At 42.5% G+C, this 21,610-nt stretch overlaps 1 protein-coding gene across 1 annotated transcript; it reads left to right on the forward strand.

Annotated features, from left to right (window-relative positions):
- The first annotated feature begins 275 nt into the window (after positions 1-275).
- Positions 276-18,641, forward strand: MRPS5 (mitochondrial ribosomal protein S5). Its single transcript, XM_009993459.1, has 6 exons — positions 276-390; positions 2,881-2,927; positions 7,437-7,494; positions 8,959-9,021; positions 16,984-17,120; positions 18,237-18,641. Exons 1-6 carry the CDS (start codon positions 276-278, stop codon positions 18,459-18,461), a joined length of 645 nt encoding a protein of 214 aa, XP_009991761.1. The 3' UTR covers positions 18,462-18,641.
- The last annotated feature ends 2,969 nt before the right edge of the window (positions 18,642-21,610 follow it).

A 21,610-nucleotide genomic window follows, 5' to 3' on the forward strand; every position in this document is an offset into this window, starting at 1 on the left:
AGGTGGCAGCATTAGAGGGTTATGTGTTGCACAGCTAAACACAACAAAGGGGATATTTTAATGAAACTGCACTGAGGTAGCTTCTTCCATGCCTGAGTAAAGATTTTTAGCAGCCTTTATATATTTAATGCCTTCAAGCCAGTGTCCCACTGCAGATGATACCCATTGACAAAGACAATACATATTGTAAGGTTTCAGTCACAGACCTTAAATTCCTTTGTGGTAAACTGACTGTCTTTTTTAAAAAAAAAAAAAGTACAGACTGCCATAACAAGATGCTTTATGTTTTTTTCCTTCAGGTGAAAAATGTCTTTTGTATGAAGGCAAAGGAAGGCAGAAAAAAATCAATACGTGCCTTAGTGGCTATTGGAAATGGTAAAGGGGCTGCAGGTATGTTCATTTACTGTGTGAGAAAGATGACAAATTAATCACTGTAATATGACTTTGGGAGGCATGGTGATTTAAAAGGTCTTTTTATACTTAAAACAATTATTTAAAAATTTACCCTTTCTTTCACGTGGCAATATTGAAATACGCATAAGAACTATGAGTTTCCTATCTAGAAATCAGCTTTATAATCAAATTATGTATGTATTCATTGGAACACTTCATTTTGTGTAAGAAAAAATATGGGGAATGTAGTAATAGGTGATTAGGTTTGCAGCATATATTATCCAGCAGTAAAAACTTTTTTTTTTTTAAAAACTCCAGAGTGATGGATCTGACCACTGGTAGATCCTATCAGAAGGGATCATCTGTGCTTTCCTGTACACATTTTCTCTTTACTGTCAATACTGTTTATGTTTAAAAAACTCCAGAGTGATGGATCTGACCACTGGTAGATCCTATCAGAAGGGATCATCTGTGCTTTCCTGTACACATTTTCTCTTTACTGTCGATACTGTTTATGTTTAAAAATAACTCCAAAGACTGAAACTATTCAGCCATGTATGCATATCTGCATTTGTTTCAGCTAGCCTTAGGCATCCAACTGCAGAGTGTAGTTGGTTGCTCTCATGAAAGAAAATAATTGGGCACCTACAGAAGGTGTCTGGAATTGCAGGTGAGCTGCTGTGCCCCAGGAAGTATTCATGCCCTTGCACTGAGGTTGGAAGAAAACTCAGCTGAGTGTGCTCTTTGCAGACATACCAGTGCTTGACTAAAAGGAATCTGGGCCTCTGTTGTTAGTAGGGCAGGTAAGGGTCATAGGGAAGTAGGAGTCAGTGGATGTGAATTGTTTTTCTGGTTTTGAAAATCACTTTCATGTTGATGGGGTTCTTGGGGTTTTATTTTTATTTGCTCTAACAGCAGTGACCATTTTGCAGGAAAGGGCAGCATGATTGGTTGTGCATTTTCCTGGGTTATTTTCTAGCTAGAGTTAGTGTTTCTAAGTAGAATTAGTATAAGTCTCAGTTTGTTTTTTTCTTCTTAAGTCTCAGGATAGTCTATTGGAAATATTACTGCTATTATTTTGAAAGTGCTTGTTTACTGATAGTCTCAGCTAGCATCTTGATGCAGAAATTGTTAATGAATCTATCATATCAGAAGACCCTAACTTTCCTTCTGGTTCACCCTCTCTAAGAAGCTTTCTTATTTTTTTGAAATTAATCATGGGCTACCTAGAAACACTATATTCTTACACTTTTAGAAAAAAAATAGAATACTCAAGAGTCTTTTGAGTGTGGTCTCATAGTATCTTCAGTGATCTGTGGCTTGACCCACTTGTAGGCTTTCTCCACTATAACTCTTTGTAACAGTCTCTTCAGCAAGCAATTTGAAGTCTAACCACAAAAATGCTGTCTACAGCATAAAGTAAATGGAACAAATAAAAATAAACGTAAGGTTATGAAGTATCTTATAATACGAGCTGTGAGAAGAGACATTTTTCCTTCCACATCGAAGACTTGAGAAAGAATACTGGTCAGAGACATTCAGTTTAGTTGTGATTTCCTTGTAACAGAACATTTATGTATGCAGGGTAGTGATGACTGAGCTATCTGTAGATAGATGTGTTGGCCAGTGGGTCTAATCCCATTGATTTTTGGACTAGGCTTTTGAATACAAGGTAACCTACACCCCAGCTGACACAACAGAAACATCCAAGGATGCTAGATCTGCTGATTTGAAGTTTATTTATTGTAATTAACCTTGACATTGTTAGACTACAGAGTTTGTAAAAACAGTTGTCACACCCTTTTAGTCGTTCTTGTTGCCCCACCCTCAGCTGACCGCAAATACTCCAAGACTGCTGTGAAATCTTTTCATCACTGCCACTGTTCACCTGGTAAAAAGGAGTAGGCCTGAAGGTTCAGAGGGAATTAGGTGCTAGTTTGTAAACTGGCAGCCCATTTTTTCTCTGTTGTACAGGCATGAGTTTTTTGCAAATGCACTGTTCTGTTAAACCTGGTTTTCATATACTCTATTTCACTAGTAGAAACCCAGTGTCCTTTGCTTTTGGAATCTTGGAGCTACTCTTTGTATAGATGTAGTTGCATCTTCATCAGCTTCCTTTTTTTTCTTCATTCCCTTCATTTTTTTTAAAGCAGAAGGCTGGACTTTTTTTTTTAAGTTGAAGCAGTCACCACTATTCAGTTTTTTGGAAAAAGTTTGAACAAATGCATGAAAGAAATAACTAAACCCTTATTTTTTTTTCATTTGACAACAAGCAATTGGAATCCAACTGTTAGATATTCATAACTCCTAAAGTGTTACTTTTTGTGTGATTTTCTCTGGACCATTTTCTGCCTATGATCCGTGCCATGGAGTGGAAATGAGAGGTACTAAACTTGGTTGTGTGAAGCTCTGTCGTTTTTCCCCTTTGTTTTCTGAACGCCTTGCCTCATGGATTTCTCAGTAATGACCTTCTTTTTTATCTTGCAGGTTTTGCAATGGGAAAAGCAGGTGACAGGATGAATGCTTTACGGAAAGTATGTTGAGGGAATTATTTGTTCCTTTTAATTTTTTTAAATACTCACTAGCTTTTGTATTCTATGCAAAGAAGCAAGTCCATGTATGTAATTTGGCTATTTTGATTAAAAAATGAGATTTCCCTGCAATGAGATTGTGTTAATACAATTTCATTTCTTTCCCCTCCCTTTTGTGTGGCTTGTACCTATCCCCACCTTGCTCAGTTGTTTCCAGTATCTGTAGAGCATACAATCTGGTTATGAAGTTACCCTGTAGGACTTGTTCTCTTACACATCCTTAAGACCTTGTTAAGTGTCACACAAAGACAAAAAGGTGTGAAACGGACATGTAGCTGAACAGGTTGGTGTGACATAATGTGTGGGAGGGACACCCTGCCATTGAAGCCACAGGATTTCAGACTACAGCCCCTTGTTATCCAACAAGGAATTTAACCTCTTCTGCTGGTCCCTAGCCCTTAGACTGGGGGATATCTAAACCCAGACTTGTTAACTTTTCCCATTTATTTCTCATAGGAAGCTCGACCTGGTTGGAGCTCTCTCCACCAATTAATATATCATCAATGTACTGATACACTCTAACACCCAGTGAGATGGGAGATTTTTCTACGACTTCAGCTAGAGTGTTGTGAGCAGTGGTAGGGGAGTGCTTATACCCTTGGGGCAGCCTGTTAAATGTGTACTAAACCACTTCTCAGGTAAAACCAAATTGAGCCTTGTCACATTTTTTGGGGTGGAATAATGAAAAACCTGTCTTTTACATGATAGAGTGGCCATCCACAAGTGGGATGCTCCCTGAATCTGAATTACCAGTTCTGAAGGATTCAGCACTGCAGCAATTAAAGGAGCTGTGTTAGCATTCAGCTGCCTAAAATCCATCCTGAGCCTCCACTGGCCATTTGGCTTTTTCACTGGCCAGATGGGAGAATCATAAGACGAATGTGTGCCTTTCCTCCAGGGTGGTTTGCTACCACCTTGTCAGTTCCCAAGTTTGTGGCAGATGGCAGAGGGTATTGCTTTACGTTTGTGAGTTTCTACAGGGGTAGAGGCATAGATGCCTCTAGCAAATTTTCAATTTTAACCACGTCCCTGTCAGGTTTTTCTCCTCTACCAGCAAGACTCCATACACTGCCAGCAGGAAGTTTTCACGTCCTTCCACACAGTACGTCAAATCCCAAAATGTTAGTATTTGCAGCACCCACTGAAGCTTCAGCATGGGTGAGCCTCTGCTCACTGGGCAGCCAGTTTTGGCTATGGGACATTCCTTTATGACCCCATCAATCTCTATGTAGCCCACTTCTCAGCAACTAGGGATAAAGTTTAAATCCCCTGCCATTTTGTTAGTAACAACTGACATTTGAGAATCAGTATAAGTAAGGAAATTTACACATATTTTATGTGGTCTTACTGGAATGTTGATAATGGGTTCATTGTGTTTATTTGTGAACCATTGTAAAACCAGGATCCACTGAGAGGAGGTGGCTCACAGCCCTCCCTGAGGATACCCATTTTGTGATGGTGTAGTGTTTAAGTCTATTAAGTCCTGTGATGGGGCTGAAGGCTCAGGAGCTAAAAGCTTGGGTTTATTTTCTGCTGACTCTCCTGACGTCCTGCTGGAGAGTTAATTTTTTGGCTTAGTGGTTGTACAAGGCCAGCAGTGGATATGCCATTTAGTGCCCTGCATTTCACCCCCAGCTCCAAGGCTCTGCGCCAAAGATCATTACGTTCCCTATCAAACTTTACTTTAGAATTGGTCCCAAATGTAGAGTTACGGGGATGGACCTGCCAAACCTGCCAGGGAGGTTCCCATTGTGGTGGTTTGGGAGGTTTTGTGGAAGGCAATCCTGTCCAGCCCGTGTGACAACCAAAATTTATGATGTCTTGCACAAACTCGCCCCAGATGGGTATGCTGGCAGGCAGGAGTGGGGGACCAGTGGCTGCTGGAGCAGCAGCTGCTGTGGCACTGGAGGAATGGGTAGAGATGTGATCAGGCTGTAGGGGGTGGTTTTTGGCAGCTGCAGGCACAGTAGCCTCTTGTATGTGATCTTGAGCACTAGCAACATAGTGTTTTAAGGTTTACAGGAGACCATGGAGAAGAGAAGGTAGCCTTGCATTGTTGATGCAGACTACTATGGGGGAGTCTTGCTCTGATCTTCTCTCATACATGGCTTGAATGCAAGCTGCCTTTTGCACAAACTGGGGCAAGGTCTGAAAACCCTGCAGTCTCGGTAGCAACAGGGTCACCTTGTTCTAAGGGGTCAATCCCACCAGTGTGATATAATGGCAGTTAGCCAGTAGTTGTGATCACCTGGTATAGTGGTGAGAAACACCTCAAGGCCCCAGTAACCTCTGGCTTCATCCTCACTCAAAAGTATCTGTTCTCCCCATGTAAGGGAGACTCTCCAGACATATTCAGTCTCAGATTCCTCTGGGCACCTAGAATATTTTTCCTGTAACTTTGCCAATTCAGCAAGGGACGACGGGACACTTTGTACAGTAGAACAAGCAGTGTCTCCTCCCTCAGCTGCTGTTTCAGTTTTAATTAATGGCTGTTTAGATACAGGTTCTGGGGCACAGTCAGAGTTTTCTACTGATTCATTATTGTCCTCATCACACCAGATGTCCCCATCCCAGGAGTTAGGTTCTCACACAGCATACTAGTTTGCAGATTTGATTAGCCAAGGTAGTGGATGGCAACTGGCTTAATAAGAGCTCTAATTTTTCATGTAGTTCCTCTTCTCACCTTTTGGCCATGGCCAATAGCCTGCTGAGTTCTCTATTTTCTGTTTTTAGATCTTGATTTTCAATTGTAAGGGTGTCTACTTTAGCTGAGAGGACCTCTGCTCTTAAAGCAGTATAACCTGCATCCACAGTCGTCTTGGGGGTGAGGGCTCTTGGATCTCCTTTTGTGTGCAAGATAAACAAGCCCCTAGGATAGCAAAGGCAGTTCCTTTACTTCCCCCTTCTGCACTTTTGCTCACTATTTGTTCCACCACTTTTTCCTCATTTTGCCAGTATTTTTGGGCCCATTCTATTCCTGCTTGAGATGGTGCACGTTTATATTGTAGCAGTTTATCCATGGCTGTCCTATCTGAGGCAAATTTACTGTCACGTGAAGGCAAAAAGCTGGGGGAAGGACGTGTGAAGTGGGTATGTCACTGAATGGATCAGAGTGACACAATGTGTGGTTGAGTGGAACCCTCCTGTTGAAGCCACAGGATTTCAGACTACAGCCCCTTACTATCCAACAAACCTCATACACTGGAGTGCTGGGGGTGGCTGGGCTGCAGTCTTAGATCCCAGGTCTTCATCAACTATTTATGTCTAAAGGATCACGCGTGGTTTTGTGTACGACCACTCAACGACATTTGTGTGTCCCATTGTCCTCAAGCGAGGCCTGCTGTGAGAACATGTTCCGAAAGGGGTAAATACAAAGTAGTTAGATGCAAATGTAAGGTAATTTATGAAGGTGACAGACAGAGCAAGCCTGAGATAGCCAGTGAGAAATGCACTGACGACAACAGCACTACTAACAGCTGTTGACAGTTGCTAGCAATAATAATGACACAAAGTACAGAATACACCCAGGATGCTTTCACCCCTACGCAAAAGGTGAAAGCTGTGATATCCTACCCAAGGAGGTGTCTCTGCCTGGGGGAAGAAGAGTGGGTCAGGCCCATCCAGGGAAGGTGCTCTTCTCATCCTGAACAAGGGATTCAAAGACTAATTTAACCCTTATTGATGAGGTAGGACTTAGGTCATAACTAGCATATTGGTTGGTTCTTAACAGACTAATGATGTTTGTTAATTATGAAGAAGGTAAGGGAGATGCCCAGTGCCCACTTCACATGTAAGTTCAAGCTTGGTTAACACCCAGGACTCACTTGTCATGCAAAGCACCAGATGCAACCTCTGAGCTCTCACTTCGTTTCACAAGCCACGTGCAGTCCTGCTGTGGAGCCACCAACCTGGGTTTGATGATAAGCAAATAAGGACAGGATGGATTTTTCCCAGCCAGTGAGCTGGGCCTGTCCTCCGTACTAGACACAAATCAGCCAACTTGTTGGGTCCGAGGCTGAATGCCCAATCAGGCACTGCTCATCTCACACTGCTCTGCACAAGTCCTTCCAAGAAAGCTAAAACAAAGCACAATAGAGGTTCTGTTTTCCCACATTAAGGATCCTTTAGAGCTCAAAACTTGTCCATCTATATTAATCTAGTTTGTGTTGTAATGTTCAACTAAACTACCTAAGTAGCAATCCTAAATGCACAGTTTGATTAAGTTGATGCTATATTCAGAAATTCTTTTAAATATTAAATCTGTTAGGAGAAAGCATTTCTTTAAAGATAGCGTTTGCATTTTTTTAAAGTAAATGGTTTAAATGTGACAAACCTGTATTCCTAAGTTTTCTTGCTTTCTTTTTTTTCTCTGTAGTTAACTGAACAATGGTAAATTTCAAATACTTTACAGAAGAATTAAAGAAAAAAATGTTGTTTACTTTTGTTCCCTAGGCAAAGAATAAAGCAATACGCTGCTTACATTTTATAGAGCTGTATCAGAACCACACAAGTAAGTGTTATGATTCTTTTAGACTCCTTTAACTTTCAATAATTGCTGAATATACCAACAAGAACTGGTTGCAGCTTGTTACGAAGCGCTGTACTATTATGCATTGTGCATTACTTTGTTTCTTCAGCATGCTGTATGAAATCTTAGCCCCAGTCTGTTTTAGCTAGAAGATGGTCATGTCAGAGTACGTAGTCTGTCAACCCCTCTGTAAAATAATTCACTACTACCTGGAATTAATATGTGGTTTACTCTTTACTTTCACTCAGGTTTGTATCAACAGTTGTAGGGAAGGTCCATGAAGAAATATTATTATATACCAGGTGGTGGTGTTAAAATACTGAGAGATCAATCTCCCTTCTTTTCTCCTGCCTTTGGCATGTTTAAAATTTGGCTACTTAATCTGTTATCATTTCAGGCTTTTTAAACATGGAGGAGGTGGCAGTAGCAAGATGAGATCTCTGCTGGTGCAGTTTCAGCTAAGGAAGTCAGATACGGGCTAGGCATTTTCTCTTTGCAGTGAACTCCCCTTTGTATGCCAGAGATTACAACTTGTTAGCTCAATCCATGTAAGCTGACAAAGCCCAGCATCTGGGGAGAATGTGGGCTGGGGAAGTCAGTCTGATGCTGCATGGTGGCTTTTTGTTAATGCAATTTAATATCATGCAAGCCCTCTCTGATGTCAGGTGTGGTACTAGCATGCCAAATATTCAGTTATCTTTCAGAAGAATGTTGAAAGATAGTACATTCCAGGGCATATGAATATTTAAGTTAACGTGTTGATGAATATTCAGTATAATAAAACTTCAGCTTACAAATCCAAAACTGCAGTTATCCTCATGGGTCCATTGCTTGAGCACTAACAAGTTGGGGATTTAATTGAAAACTGGTGGTGTTTCCACCCTGCTTTTCATTTGATTCAATACAGAGGTCCTCTCTGAGCCATCTTGACTGCAATGTTAGAATCCACTAATCAGAGACTAAGTCACATAATCAGATGTATGTAACAGCCCCCCGCCTGAGGATATGTGTTTGGGGTTCCTTTTGAAGCAGAGAGAAGTGGGAAGACTGGAATGGTAAATATTCTGTGTGGAAAGTCCAAGAACACTGAAGCCTGTGGAAAAATCTTAAGTTAAAAGCTGAATTATCAGAAAATCTGAGTATGAGGAAAAAGGTTAAATTGTATCACGTGAACTGGCTTCAAAGCTAAGTGAGGATCATAGGAGGCATATAGATACTACATATTTTTCAAGTGAAACTTGGTTTTATATGCAATAGCAACATAGTATTTACAGATGTGTAAACATTCCTTATCTATAGCAGAAATTTACCTAGATTAACCTTTGTCTTTAAAGAAGTCAGAGGAGAGTAAAACCAACTTCCTGTTCCCTTCTGAAAGATACTCCTTAAATGTCCTGAAGTAAAACTTTTCTAGAAGAAAACTGGTTTACTTTTTCTCCCCTCCAGTTTACCATGACATTGCAGTGAAATTTAAAAGCACAACCATCCGCATGAAGAAGCAAAACAGAGGTAAGGAAAGCTGCTTGGAAATGTTGGAAGTTTTATTAATGGAATTACCAAATATATGTGTTTGATGAAGTTAAATTTGTGCAATGTCTGTTTACTTCGAAATGGATCATTTGGTGCTGCTCTACCATATTTTAAATGTTGAAGAAGGTTAATTATTTTTCATTAAAAATGCCTCATTTTGATGACAGGGCTTTGTTATTGTAAATCAGGGATTTCTCCTCTTACACTGGTGGGAGTTCTATTCCTGGTTTTCTCTCACGCTTCCTAAGTGTAGTTTTCCTTCTGCTCTAAATTACCTAGATGTGGAAAAGTCTAATAGCATAGATGTTGGAGACAAAGGCCTTTAAAAGAACCCAACAGGTTTTTCTTCCCACTGTATGCCCTGCTGATGCTTTCGAGAACTGATAGGCTTGTTCCATTATTTTTCAGTGACTTTTTTAATTTCTGTTTTCAAGAGGAGATTCAGAGGTGATTTAGTATGCATTAGTGGGAGTGCTTCAAATCAGAGTACAAGGTGCACCTATGTGCCTAGCCCTCCTAAGCATATACTCAGGTAGCATGGGCAGACCTTCTCCCTCAACTGCCTCAGACTATGTGTGGTCCTGAGCTAGAGCCAGGACAGCATCCAGCCTGCTACTTCCTCAAGACCATGTCTGCCTTGTTTTCCTTAAAATCAAATCTCCAGTGTGGAGAGTAGAGAGATTATCTATCCTGGCTTGCTGTCCTACACCATATCAGCACTAAGACTGTCTCAGTGTTACACAGGAACGGTGTGAGTAGTTCCATCTTTGCTAGCTGTTTCTTCACTTTGATCCCAGTTGTAGTACAGGGAAATGCTGTTTCAGGCTCCTGTAGTTTAGATGTGAGTAGTAGTGAGTCCATGCCTTGTAGCTCTCAGCTCACAGGCCTGTTCTTCCACAAAGCTACTGTTAAGTGATGTTAGATGTGCATCCACCTCCTCCAGCTGCTTCAGCCCAGAATCCTCCTTCCCAACCAGTGGAGCCCAGCCCAGGGACCGAGGGCCTCTACCTGGGCTGAGGGATGCAGTTGTCACTTTCCCATTTGAAGGCTGAACCAGAGACACACATGCACACAAGACTCTGACACAGCTGGCCACAGACAAGGGCACTGCCTTCAGCAGTGCCTTCATACAGGACTCACATAAACACAGACAGCCAGGTCAGAGATAGAAGATTACTAGTGCAGGTGATGTTTGTTATTAATTGAAGTAAGTACAATTGGGGGGGGTGGGAAATAACATAAAGGAACATAAGGGACATGCAGAATAAAAATAGAGCTTACATAACTGTGAAACAGTACGAATTAAACAAAACCAAATTCCAATTAGAGAAAAATGCTCCCCAGGTAGTCAACAGCCCAGCCTTGACACAGGCCTGCAGGACTCCTGCTGGACAGATGGGAGGGATGGAAAGGAGCACTCCCCACAGCTTATATGGGTTACAGCCTTGAACACTGGGGGGAAGAACACTGAGTAATTGGATTCACAGTATTAACATACTATTAATATATGAATGAGTCATTAGCATACTAAAGTTCACACCCACAGGCTAGAGGGACCCCTACGAACAACAAGGCCCTCACTGAGCAGGTGCAGTGAAATTCTTGAGCATTGCCACTTGAAATGGAAGCGAGGAATGAGTTGACCCATCGTGTGTGCAAATGAGAGGATGATCTTAGAGATAAAGCTCTTTCTCACATTTCGTGGTATGAAAGTGGCACTTCTGTTTCAGGAAGCTGAGCTTGCTTTGTGCCACCCTGCTCCCTGTTCTGTGCAGGACTGGATATTAGAACAAATATCTTGACTCCTTGCGCACCAGGAGTCACATCTTCTTGCACACCAGGTAGGTGACAGACCCCACTTTTAGGACAACAGAGGAACACACAGCACTTCCCAGGTTCACAAACACACATGCATTTGCAGATCACTTTAGTACCAGTGTGGTCCCTCTATCCACTCAGCACCCCTGGCCAGATTGTGGGCCCTCTTGCTCACTTCACAGGTCCCCTGCTCGCTGGCTGGTCCAGCTCAGTGCTCAGTAGCCAACACAACGCACTCACACACTTGTCCCTCATGCGCTCCACATTCATAAGTCCCCCTGGGTATACAAACACAGCCCCTGTGCCCAACTGATACCCCAGCCAAGATCTGAGGCCTCACTACTCCCCCACTAGTCCAGCTTAAAGTTTGCTAGTGAAAACACATGCACACAACATGCATACCAGGACTGGGGATGAAATGGATTTTCAGCTGCTGCAGCAGCCACCAACAGGCTGTGACTCATGGTCCTGCCTCAGCCACTGGAGAGTTTAGATAGCATTATCAATTCTCACACCCTTCCCAGTCCATGTCTCCCCTCTTTTACAGTCTTAATGGTTGCAAAGTCCAGATTGATCTTCCTGGAAGTGGCACTGGTTTCTTGATAGGCCATCAGCTAGTGGCAACATTTCTTTCTTGTCACTGTCCATGTTTGATTTGTGAGTTCTGTGTGTCTGTGGATTTTGTTTCTGGTTTCCCCCTCTTCCCTCAGTTTCCCAGTTGACAAGGTCCCCAATCATCTAACCTTGCTAGAATAAACATTCTCACACTCTCACATGCTCTTATCAATTACTGTGTCTGACCAGGTTTGGTTCTTATCACTGCCTCCCTTATCATTTATTGGTCATATCCATGCCCTCTATGTTCTTGTCACTCTCCTTTGATACACCCTTACAACTATCAGTTGACTGGAAGTGCTTGCAAATAAAATCACTTTGAGTCACTTGACACTTGTCAATAGTTGAAGCATGGCAACTCAGTGAGGTTTCTCTAACAGCTGCCACATGAACACTGACCTTCTGAAGACATGTCACTGTCTTTCTGTTGTCCCTTTCCTCACCTTAAGATCTACTGCAGTATGTGCTTTGCCAGTCATTTACAGGGATACATCCAAAGCAACCTTGCAAACTGCTGTCTTGTTCTTCAGGATTGCAATGTAAAAAAGTTTTAACATTAGGTAGTTTGGGGAGCTAAATGTTCAGTTATCTCTAATACAGTTTCTAATAATGCAGTTTTCAGTGTGACCCATTTTACTTTCTAGGGCCTTTCTGTTTTGAAGACCTACAATGATAACATGAGTTACCCTCATGGAAGAACAGCTGAGGGTAATACAGGGTCAAATAACCTTCAGCAGTCACTCCACATTTGGGATCCAGGTCCTTGGCAAGCAGCAAACTTCACCTCTTCCCTACAGCAGGGAGTTGCCCACTGCTATTAGTCTCTGCTTCCTCCCAGTGGTCTTGAATTGTTCAGGGTCAGTTGGCCCAGATGCTTTGCTTGAAAACACATCTGGCTCCTCAGCCAACTTCTTACATAGTGACAAGCCTTTAGGTGGAGCTGGAGACCTCCTCTTGGGACCAGAAGTCACTGGCTTCCATTGTTCACCTTCCCCAGAGGTTGCATTTGCCGTTCTACTGGACTCTACCAGTATGCAAACTGCTGGTGGGGTCTAGGTCTTCTAAAGCTGTTAACACCATTGAGCAGCATTTAACACATATGAAGCCCATATGGAAAAATATCTAGTGTGTGTTTTGTTCTGGGCTTCCAATGTGCAGGATAAGGTGGTTGATTCTGGGGGCCACAGGCTGTGATCCATTATAATCCCCAGCTTCTTTTTCTATTGTTGTTTAGTCAGTCTCCTCTATTTTGTACGTGTGCTTTTGATGTCTCAGCAAAGCAGTCTGCATCTGTCTTTGTTGAATTTCAGTGTTTTGTTTTCAAAGTGTTTTCAGTTTGTCAAACCTACACTGACTTCTTTGTGACCTCCAGTACACTTGCAGCCTTTCCCAAGATGATATTCTCAGCTCATTTTTTGAAGTCTCTGTTCCCCTATACAAATTTTTAATGAAAATGGTTGTAGGTAATTAAGCCATAACAAATCCACAGCTGGATTATATCTGGAAAATGCTTTTGGCCTGACATCAGACTGCTGGTAATGGAGATACATACTTTAATGATGATTAGTTCTCATTTTCCTAGGTTTTTTCTGGAGAGTATGATGCTGAATTTTGTCAAGAGTATAAGTCCAGTTCTGTCAACATTAGCACCTTAGCCTTGGCAGCTGATTGCTGTCAATTTTGGCTTGCTAACCTTTTCAGTTGCACAACACATTCACACATATGCAAGTATCCTCCAAAAACAGGAACCCCTTTTTCAGTTAATGAATATTTTCACTGTTTTGTAACTGATATAACTAGATTGTGTGTTTCCTGAAATGGCTTTGATATTGCTTAAGAAAAAAATGTGCCTATGTCTAGTGTGCTCTGGACAGCAGGTGTCATTGGTCTGATTGGGAAGTGTAGTGATAGGTCAGTGTACAAAATTTTATAGATTAATTGTGTGTGGGAGAGAGAGACTTCATTATGTGCTCATAACCAGAAAACAAGCTGTAATGTTTTATGTCCGTGCAAAATTGAGTTTTTAGGGATGGTATAAATAAAGCTCTTGCTAATTTTTTTCTTAGTCCCTGAGAGGCTTTTGTGTTCTACTCAGAGGGAAGGATTCGTAGCAGCAGTAGGAGCTGGCTATAATTTTAGAGCAATTAAATGACATGTGGACATACTACAGCACAAGATTTAACTCGAGGCAGGCCCTGGACATCAGGTCTGCCACCATTCTAGGTTGCTTCTGTTTCTAGCACATGGCAGCTGAATGGAACCTGCCAGGGGTATGGTTATCTGTGCTGCAGAAAATGAGTGTGGACAGCTCTTAATCTTCACCTCTGACTTGATCTTGTGATTAAAGTAGTTATGAGCCACATTGGTACATCTCAAAGTAGCATAAATTAGTTCCCAATGTGAATTAATAAGGGGAAAGAGATTGTCATGACAAATACACTTAGGTGGCTGTGAAGCCCAGCGTTCCCTGTCCTTCATGTTTGTGCCAGAATACAGTGGAGTTCAAGCCAGTTGCTGGGCCAGGAGAAGTGATGTCTCTGCACAGTACCCTGATAATCTGTGCTGTCTTTCTTGATGATGCAGAGTGTACTGCTGGCTTTTGTAGCCTGAGGAGGACAAGCAGATTTTTTTCATGGCTGGTGGCTGTTATATTTTGCATAGCCTGTGAAACTGGTGAATTGCTGTTGGTGAGTCAGCCTGTAACAGTGCAGTTGTAATTAATAGGTATAAGAAGTTAGTTATTTATAGTTTTCACGTTAGACCATGCCATATGTAGACTGTCTTCACATAAGCATAAAAGAATCCTTCTGTTTCCTGATGGCTTTACAGCTGTATAGTTCTGTGTCTTGAAGCCTCTTGCTTTGCATCATTACAGATGGCAGTTGATGTCCAGTTACTGTACATAGGACTCGAGCATCTGTCTGCACAAAGGACAGCAATAAAGCCTTATGTTTTAGTAGAAAAGGTAAAGTCACTGGTAGACTTCAATGTTCCTTTCTTGAGTCTCTTCCCAATCCCTGCAAAGTGGAGAATGGAGGGTACATTTAAATGACCCTCTTCTCTTACACAGGCCACGTTTAATTTAACTGCAGTAAAGCAGCATGAGTGCCACAGACAGGTTAAAAATGTCTGAGCACAACTTTGTCCCTGCAGCTGGAGTTTGCATTTGGAATCCTTTCCCTTTCGGTTTGGAATACATTTTTTTTCAGTGCCTGCAGTGGCTTCTGAGTTCATGTACTAGCAATCTGCAGAAACCTGATGGAGAGAGGATGGGAGAAAAACTGCTGGAGTATAAATGCTTTAAGTCACTGAAAAAGAAAATTAGAAACAGTCTCTCAGAGTTCATTTGCATGTAATTGTGTCTAAAACTTGACTTTGTCTTGATAGCATAGAAAGCAGTATTTTCTCAAATGGCAGAACAAATGGATTTGGATGGTTATAGTTTCTTTTTCCAATTATAGATTAAAAGAAAAATGGACATACTGGCACAATAAATCGTGCAGCACTGGAATAGATATTTTTCCCCTCACTTACTCAGCAGCAAGACTGTCCCACAGTGTGGACTAATCAATAACCTGGCTTTTCAGGATAAATTAGAGGTATCACAAAACAATATTTAAAGATTAATGGAGCTAGGCCAGCTGAAACAAATCTCTCTGAGGAACAAGAGAGCAAAATTAGACTCCTCAAAATACTGTGCTGTTGAGCTAGTGGAGCATTCATGTGATGGAGATGGATGCAGATGATATGCAAACTTCTCTTGTGTTTGTGGATTTTGAAATATGTCTCTCCTCCCCACTCACCTACAAATTTCAGATTGTTACAGTTACAGGTCCTGTGTTTCCACAGAAACACACAAACTTTTTTTTGCTATTTTATTGCTTTTAACAGTGGGTCAGAAGCAAAGAACAAATGAGTTTTGTGACACTCCTTTAAGCTTGTTTTTTTCTAGAAATAGAGAGTATTTTGCTGTCTTTCCAAAGTAGTTTTAGTTCCGAGGAGTCTGTTACCTGCTTTATTGCCATTCCCTGTCCTTCATGTTGTGCCACGATACAGTGGACTTCATGCCAGTTGCTGGGCCAGGAGAAGTGATGTCTCTGCACAGTACCCTGATAATCTGTGCTGTCTTTCTTGATCATGCAGTGTGCGCTGTTGGCTTTTGTAGCCTGAGGAGGACAAGCAGATTTTTTTCATGGCTGGTGGCTGTTATATTTTGCGTAGACTGTGAAACTGGTGAATTGCTGTTGGTGAATCAGGAGACCAGTAACAGATTCACAGTTTGGAGATCAACTACAAGGTGTGAATTTGGTGTATGTGGGTGCATTGATGCCTTCCTCAATTTGCAGGCAGCTCCAGTCCCACTTCTGCTGCTTAAACCTTTGCTTATCAAGAGCTGAATAAAAAATGCAGTAGGTTTTCTTTGTCTACCCAAAGGCCTGTGAGCAGCAAGACACACCAGTGCCAGGGGGCACTCACCCTGTTTCCTAGGAGCTCTGTGTTTAGACCAGACTTTTCTATTGGAGCATTATTGCCCATAGACTTACTTGGACTTCCCTTCTCCTTCCCTCCCTCATGTCTCTCCCTGCTCTGTATGTGATAGAGGTCTCCAGTGCAACCTCAGGCTTTAGGAAGGCACTGTAGGCCTTTCCTATCCAGCAGCAGTCAGTCTCCCTGGGAGTGAGAGTCACTGACATTGCTTCTACTGCAGGGTCCTTCTGGGAGGAAGCCCAAAGGACAGCAGTGCTTGAGCATGAGTTGTTTTGAGCAGTGACTTCACCAATGGAGCCAGGACTTAAAAGTCAGATTTACCATCATTAGGAGTTACTGAAGCTGTCATTCAGCAGTTTGTCACCTGAAATTGCAAAGGAAGCTATTTTGAAGCTATGTAAGTATTACTTTTTATAAGAGACAGCCTTGGTCAGGGTCCAGTTACATTTAGATCCTCCTCCCTCATAATTGCTTCTTTTTAGTACTCGTTAAGTAAACTTATTGCCTTGCTTCTCTGCTACTATTATTAGCAGTAGTAGTTTTGGGAAGTACTAGAGTTTTATTTTTGCGCTGAGCTGAGAGAGAGGAAGAAATTGCTTTTCATTTGGTGAGTGTTCCCAGAGGTGGTGGAATATGTTTGTGGAAGAGTCTTCTAAAGCTGCCAGTGGTATGTCTAAGGAATGCTACCCAAACCTGTGGTATTAAACAGTTATTCATGTTGCATTTGTTACGGTTTTATGTTCTGAGTTTATAGGTAATGATATTTTCATTTTGTTTTGGAATATGTGAAATAATCTATCTTTAGTATAAAAAAAATCCATTATCTTTATGTTAGCTTGGCTGCAAAGACTGGGAATAATGGTCTTCCCAGAATGGCTTGACAATGTTTAAGATATATGTGTTCTAACCTGCTAGGTAACAAAAGTACTTAAGAACTGGTCTTAGTTCTCTCTTTTTCCTTGGCTAAGTTGTATACTTACAAATCATCACGTAATGCTTATTTATATTTTTTCTCTCCAGGGTATGGTCTTCATTGCCACCGAGCTATCATCACCATCTGCAAACTAATTGGCATTAAAGATATGTATGCCAAGGTTACTGGATCCAAAAACTTGATTAACATTACCAGAGCTCTCTTTAAAGGCTTGACACAACAGGTAGATGGCACTCTCACTGGCTCTCTACATCTGGTCAAGGGATGGAATGGATTGATATTGTAGTAGTTTGTGGTCAAACACTTTATATTCCTTATATATTTTATAATTTTCCAAAGAGCAAACAAAATCAGCATGTGAGGAATTCCTGAGCAGCTGTATGAAGTTATCCTGTCAGGAGCAGCTGTATGTAACTCTGCCTTTTCCATAGCCAAGGGCCTCTAGTAGACCTCGGAATTTCTGTGCTTTTCTAGTATTTTTGGTGACATTTGAAAAATCATTGGCAGAGGAAGCCATGGCCCAGCTTTGGTTGCTGGTGCTTGTTTGTCTGCTTCCTAAGTTTTCGTTGCCTTGGGACTGAACATCACAGCTGCTTTTATCACTAGGATAAATAAGATCTCTGAAATAAATCAGGGAGTTGGTGTCATTGTCTCTAAGTCAAAACACACACAATGGAGACACTTCTGTCTGTAGTTGATGGAAAGATCCAACATGCAGCACCTCTCAGAGAGGTCTGCCACAGAATTAACAGAAGAATAGAAGAAGGACCTGCTTTCAGAGATGTACATTTGGTGTATTTTCTTGACTGCCTTGAATGGGAAAAATTCCCTATTCCCAGCAGGTACTTATTCTGTAAATTCTGAGTGTTAACAAAGCAACTTGTAAGCAAGGAAGAGGACCAGTTGAAAATAGTGTTACATTCATATTATTATATTACCTGTCAGGGCCGTAATAAGCACTTTACGATTGTCAGAGGAAAAATTTATATAAAGGCATAAACACATTCCTGTATGGTACTAACATGCCAACATGCATCCTTATTAGTAGGATGTGCCTTTTCTGGCCAGATCCTTTCCAGAAGCAAGTTCCTGTGGGATAACATAGTAATGTTAGTGTATTTGCAGTCTGATTACCTGAATTCCTGCTGCTTATGCGTTTAGCTCATTTGAAACCCATGGGGATGAGCCTGATGATTCAGTTAATTTATGCAGTGTTTAAAATGTTTATTAGTAAATTACTTTTTTTATACTACCCCATTTGTCACATAGTATTTTGACCTGAAGCAAATCAACATGGTGCATCATTGCTTTGGTTGTCTTTTCTCTTTCCTGCTCCCAGGAGACTCACCAACAATTAGCAAACCAGAAGAGTCTCTATGTCGTGGAGTTCCGGGAGGAGCAGGGCCCGCTGCCCATAGTTGTGGCACTGCCTGAGGGGACTGTCCGTGAGGATCCCGAGCCTGAAGATGAGGTTCCAGACACAAAGCTGGAGTGGAGTGAGGTGAAAGAAGCTCAGGGGATGAAGAAATCTGCCTGGGCAAATGTCCGACGGACAGTGTGGTAAAAGCTTCAGTCCCTCTGTCTCTTCTGCTTGGAGATGCAACTGGGAAAGCCCAGCCTAAAGGGACAGGTTGTCTAGGCTTACATTTCAGTGGAGGGCACCGATAGCTCTCTCATGCCATTTACATTCCTGCTCCCATTGCTACCATTCTGTAAGGCTGTTTGCTTTCCCACATTCTTCTGACCACTGTTTAATGAGGGACGTTCAGATGGAACCAGCCAGTGAACATAGATTTGACTTCAAGCATATATTTACTTGATTCCTGAAGATGATGTTTGATTGACAGATCCTATGTTTCTTTCACAAGCTCTTGGGAAACTACTGAAAAGATAAGATTGTGAAAGCAATAAAGAATCCTCAGAAAGGAGTTCATTGTTTGTTGGGGTCTTTTTTGCAAAATGCCAATGCCTGGGAGATCTGGAAGCTTGCCACAGCAGTGGGAGTTAACGTGTGTGTTCTCCCATCTCCATCCCTAACCTCACTTGTTAGGGCAGGGGAACTGTGAAATCAGAAAGTAGTTGTCTCCTGGTGGGGGTTAGGGAGGCAAGGTGATGGTGGGCAACAGCTGGAGTTTTGCAAACACTATTGATGCAAGTGGGGGAGTTCCCCGGATGAGGCAGAGCCCAAATATCTGAAGACAGCCACCCCACAGTCTCCCGTGGGATATTGCAGTGTTTTGAGTGGTATTGAAAGTCCAGTCCAAAACCTGCAATCCAGGCTTTCTTATGGTGCTGGGGTAAGACCCAACTTCATATTCTGCCAGTGTGGTACTAAACAAAGCAGTGTTTTGAACCCTACCCAGAACTCAGAAAGTGCTACAGCTGTCAGAGAATTAAAGGAAAGAGAGTCCATGATACACACCAGCCTCTGACTGGAGATGGAGCAAGGCCCTTCATTTACTGGATCTCCAACTGAAGCACACAGAGGTCCATGCCAGATGCTGGATAGCTCACTGGTTGGAGGGATCCATCATCCAAGTCCCAAGAGAAAATAACAGACTGCATCCATATGTTAGGACACTGCTCTACCTGGCAACTCCCATGTTTTTGTCTTGGGCACAGCAAGAGAGACAGTGGAACCAAACCCAAACAATGTTTTATCACAAAATGTTACAGCAATCCAGGCTTAAAAGCAACGCAGGAGTGAACTTCTGTGCCTTCCAGCCTGTGAGTGTTTGTGCATTTCTCTGTGTGCCAGCAGATCATAGAATCATAGAATGCCAAGGGCTGGTAAAATACCAGGCTGGTCTGGAATTAAAACAGGTGGTACAAGCATCTTTTTAGGAAGAAATTAGTTAGTAAGAGGGTGGCGAGACATTGGCACAGGTTGCCCAGGGAAGCTGTGGATGCCTCCTCCCTGGAAGTGTTGAAGGCCAGCTTGGATGGGGCTTTGTCCAACCTGGTTTAGTGGGAGGTGTCCCTGCCCATGCAGGAGGGTTGGAACTAGATGATCCCTTCTAACCCAAACCACTCTCTAATTCTGTGATTCAGTGCTTGAATCTCTTAGCAGAAGGGACACCAAGGAGCAGGAGGATGCCACAGTCTCAGTGCAAAGATCTGAGGTGGGGAATGGACCACAGTTGGGCCAGGAGAGAGAGAGGCAGATCAAGCCAGCCATGAATCAGACTCTCAGACGTGGAGTTTTGATCCCTCCATGGTAGTTTCATTTCCTGGTTTCACAAGTTTTGTTATTGGTATAGATGCCTGTACAGGTATTCTACCCTACCTGCAGTTTGCTCATCACTCACAGGTAAAGGTGATTGTAAAACGAGAAACATCAGCAACTCACATTTTCCATGGAACTGACCATATTTTTCTATTAAGTTTCTTTGCTTTCAGACAAGGCAAAATCTCTTCTGCAATTCAGGAAAAGATGAAAGTGCTTCTAACTCATTGCTTCACTGGAGGCAAGGTATCCAATATACAAATATTTGGGGTACAGGTAAGCTATTTATATAGGGCAAGAGCAACCAAGATCACAATCTGGGTATAGTTAATGAATAATATGTCTGTAATCTTGTTTTTATCACAGGAGCTGGGGTTTTTCCTGCCTTCAAGTGGGTAGTTTAAGTGAAGTCGCCTGCTTTCTGGAGTATGTGCCTGGAGCCCTCCTTGTTTTGCTGAGGGACCTGGAGAAGAGAAGAGATGGACACTGCAGTCACACTGCCAGTTGAAACCTGGTGGTGGCTGTGGGGATGTGATAGGCCCACTGTTTTTAAGAGTGTGATGGGACTTGTAAGTGCTCTGAAAAATGGGCTGATTTGTGGCTTTTTAAATGGGCTGCTGTGTCTGCAAGGAAATCCCAGGGATGGGAAGGATGAGTGAAATGGCCTGAGGAGGATGCTGTTGGAGATGTGGTGCCAATCTAGGGGTGGATCTGGAAATGTCTGAGCAAAGGCAGAAGCAGGGATGTAACAGCCCCATGTATTGGGCCAGGCCAGGAGGAGCCCTTCAGGCAAGGACTGCAGGTGCCTTGTGGTCAACAAACTGCAAGGGCCAATGGTGGGCAAGCAGAGCCAGGGTCTCACAGCCTGGGAAGCCATGCTACTGCACAGTTAACCCCAGACAAGCATCTTCATGGGAGGAGGACCAAGCCTGCAGTGTTCATCATGCCTGATGTTTCCATTGAGGTGGCAGCAAATCCTCAGGGCTCTCTATGGGGGCAAGAGACCTGGTGCCCATATGGTAAATGCTGTGTAAGTCCTGGGAGATCCTCTGAGTTCTGGGCAGCTTCCTTCCCTTCAGAAGCACTGAGCTGTGCCGTTTTTCAGGCAGCTACCTTGAGATTCCCAGCTTCTAGGGCCTGTGGGTCTTCATGGCTGTATTGAGGTAATAGGAGGGCTGGGCATAATGAGGAATGGAGACCTCAGGGTGCTTTCATTTTGCTTCCTAAGTGAGTTTGCAGGTGACATTAAGCTGGATGGAAGTGTCAATTTGTTTGAGGGTAGGAAGGCTTTGCAGAGAGACCTGAACAGACTGGATTGATGGGACAAGGCCAATTGTATGAGGTTTAACAAGGCCAAGTGCTGGATCCTGCAGTTTGGTCACAACAACTGTCACGATCCGTGACCTATTATATCTCCTTATTGGAGTGTATTAACTTATCAGGATTTGCTGAGAGATCCCCACGTGGGTATCGCCTCACACAGAGGA

Source organism: Chaetura pelagica, unplaced genomic scaffold, assembly GCF_000747805.2.
Source record: "Chaetura pelagica isolate M959 unplaced genomic scaffold, ChaPel_1.0 scaffold472, whole genome shotgun sequence".
NCBI lineage: Eukaryota > Metazoa > Chordata > Aves > Apodiformes > Apodidae > Chaetura > Chaetura pelagica.